This window comes from Microtus ochrogaster, chromosome 8 (genome assembly GCF_000317375.1).
Source record: "Microtus ochrogaster isolate Prairie Vole_2 chromosome 8, MicOch1.0, whole genome shotgun sequence".
NCBI lineage: Eukaryota > Metazoa > Chordata > Mammalia > Rodentia > Cricetidae > Microtus > Microtus ochrogaster.
The window spans coordinates 2,317,957-2,320,624 of NC_022015.1; the positions used below are offsets into that span (position 1 = coordinate 2,317,957).

General features: G+C 50.0%; 1 protein-coding gene across 5 annotated transcripts in view; it reads left to right on the forward strand.

Annotated features, from left to right (window-relative positions):
- The window catches only part of Ampd3 (adenosine monophosphate deaminase 3), a 51,444-nt gene that overhangs the window by 35,566 nt on the left and 13,210 nt on the right, over positions 1–2,668 (forward strand). For all 5 annotated transcript variants that reach the window (XM_026781195.1, XM_005350997.3, XM_005350996.3 and 2 more), the window contains exon 7: positions 1,605–1,799. In XM_026781195.1, the coding sequence (XP_026636996.1) occupies positions 1,605–1,799 (195 nt within the window). The remainder of the gene's footprint in view (positions 1–1,604; positions 1,800–2,668) is intronic.

The following is a 2,668-nucleotide window of genomic DNA, read 5'->3' on the forward strand; positions in this document are numbered from 1 at the left end:
CACACACAAACGCACACACACACACACTCAAACACAATCACATACACATAAATAAAAGTCTCTAAAGGCACAAGTGCCATGGGTCTGGTGTGAGGATGCACTGTCTCAGGAGACCAAGAGGAAGAGGCCAGAGGTGAAGAGACAACTTGGCGCTGCAGTTTAGCATGCTATGGAAGACCCGAAACACTGTTGAGAGCCCACTGGGCTCCTTGCTGACACCTCCTGCAAGGAATCTGTTTCCACTGAGTGCAAGGGGAGCCACGCTCCAGGTTCTTGCCTGTTCCAGTGAGTTAGAATTAGCCCTGAAGTCTGAGTCCACACGTGGGCTTAGAGTGAGGACACTATGTTGTATGGGGCTTGGAATTCCTGGGTTTGGGGTAAGATAGAATTAACCGAGAAAGGTGGGGTGGCCACCCTCTTACCTCTATTGGGGAGATTGTTTTGGGAACTCCCAGAGATGTCAGCGGGAAGAGTGGGGTTTCAATAGTTACATGAAACCCCTGGAACTGATGGTACCGTGGGTTCACCCATTCATTCATCCACCCATGACTCGCCTGATACTTTGGCCCAATTCTTGGAGTGGGTGCCACAGACCTGGATGCAGTGCACCTGGTCCCCGTCCTTGAGGAACTCCCAGGTAGACAGACACATGTAAGGGGGGGTCAGGAGGATGTGCTCACGGGTGTGGATGACTGGACCAAGTGCCCAGGCTGGGCAAGGGAGAGACTGGATTAGCTGTGCCCAGGGGCTTCCAGGTGGAGAAGGCAGAAGGAAACAGATCAGCCAGGTGGGAAGGAAGACGACCTGCCAGGCTGAGGAAAGGCATGGGTCATGTGACCCAGCATAGAGCAGCTTGGTGCCTGAGAAGTCATAAGTGGCTCCCCACACGTGATGGGGGCAGGAAGGGGAGAATTATAGTGCATGCAGCCTTGATTTCAGGTTAAAGTTTTGGGTTCCCCGGAGCACACGGGGGCCACTGAGGATACATCAAGAGGGAAAAAAATAATGAACTAAAACAAAAATATCATAATGCTGTTTGGAGGTAAGCTGGGTGGGGGGCTGCAGGGAAGGGGGCTAACTCTGAGGCCTGGAGGAGAAGCAGGAAGGGGGATGGCGGGTACAGGCTCCACCACCCACATAGTGCTCAGACTCTGTGCTCCACATCGAGGGCTGTGGTTCTTTGGTAACTAGAGTATAGGAGGAAGGGTTGATTGTCTGTTGGTCCTGGCCACCCAGCTTCCAAATAATCACACAGAAACTGTATTATTTGTAATACTGTTTGGCCAATAGCTTAAGCGTATTCCTGGCTAATTCATATCCTAAACTAACCCATCTCTATTAATCTGTGAATTGCCACATGGCAGTGGCTTACTGGGTAATATTGCCAACATCTGTCTCAGGTGGAAGATTCATGGCTTCTCTCTGACTCCGCCCTTCTTTCTCCCAGCATTCAGCCTAGCTTTCCCTGCCTTACCTAAGTTCTGCCTTGCTATAGGTCCAAAGCAGTTTCTTTATTCATTAATGGTAATCACAGCACACAGAGGGGACTCCCACATCACTAGGGGAGGGGACCTGGCTCACTGGCCAGCGGGGATATGTTCCAGGTGGACACACACATTCATGCGGCAGCCTGCATGAACCAGAAGCACTTGCTGCGCTTCATCAAGCACACGTACCAGACAGAGCCGGACAGAACCGTGGCCGAGAAGCTAGGTCGGAAGATCACCCTGCGGCAGGTGTTCGACAGCCTGCACATGGACCCCTACGACCTCACCGTGGACTCGCTGGACGTCCATGCGGTGAGTGAGCTTCTGCCCTGGCACCTCTGTCGAGGAGTGCTCCGCCCATAGAAGCCACCATAGCTGTGCTTGGCAGCTGGTGGCTGGGGGGATCATCTTTCTCTGCTTGCGGTAGAGGCCGTGGAAGGAATCTGGTGTTATTGAATAACAGGGCTGGGAACAAATGTGTGTCAAAGGAAGACTATGCAGCATGAAGTCAGATGGTCCCAAGGCTAATCCCACTTAGGAGTCATGTGTCTTTAGGTGACTCATTTAAACTTTTATTTTCTTGTCTATAAAACCATGACTGTGGGGCTGGAGAGCCAGAAGCTAAGAGCTCTTGCAGAAGAGAGGTTCAGTTCCCAGAACCCACAGTCAATAGCTCCCTAGCGCCTATAACTACAGTTCCAGGGACCCCAGCGCCCTCTTCTGGCTTTTACAGGCTCTGCATGCATTTGGAACACATCCAGCCAAACAGGCCGCACAGAGAAGTAAAAAAATATTTTAAAAAGATTTATAAAGTGATGACTATCATGCAACTTTTAGTTTTCAAAACTGTTAGAGTGTTGAATGGTGGCGTGGTTGCTGTGGAAACTGCATCGTGGTTCTTTAAGATGCAGAATCCACGACTGTTGACTCCTCCTCATACACTTGAAGGCATTGAAAACTGGGATGTCAACAGATACTTGCAGACTGGGGTTCATAGCAGCATGACCTTCAACAGTCAGAGAGTAACACAGTATTCACAGACAACGCAAACATAACAGATACACACAGGAAGTACTGCAGACCTAAAAAGGCACAGTAAGAACTTTATTCTTTCTTTTTCTGATCCCATTTTTCTGTGGTGTATGTATGTTTTTGCACGTGTGTGTGTGTGTGTGTGTGTG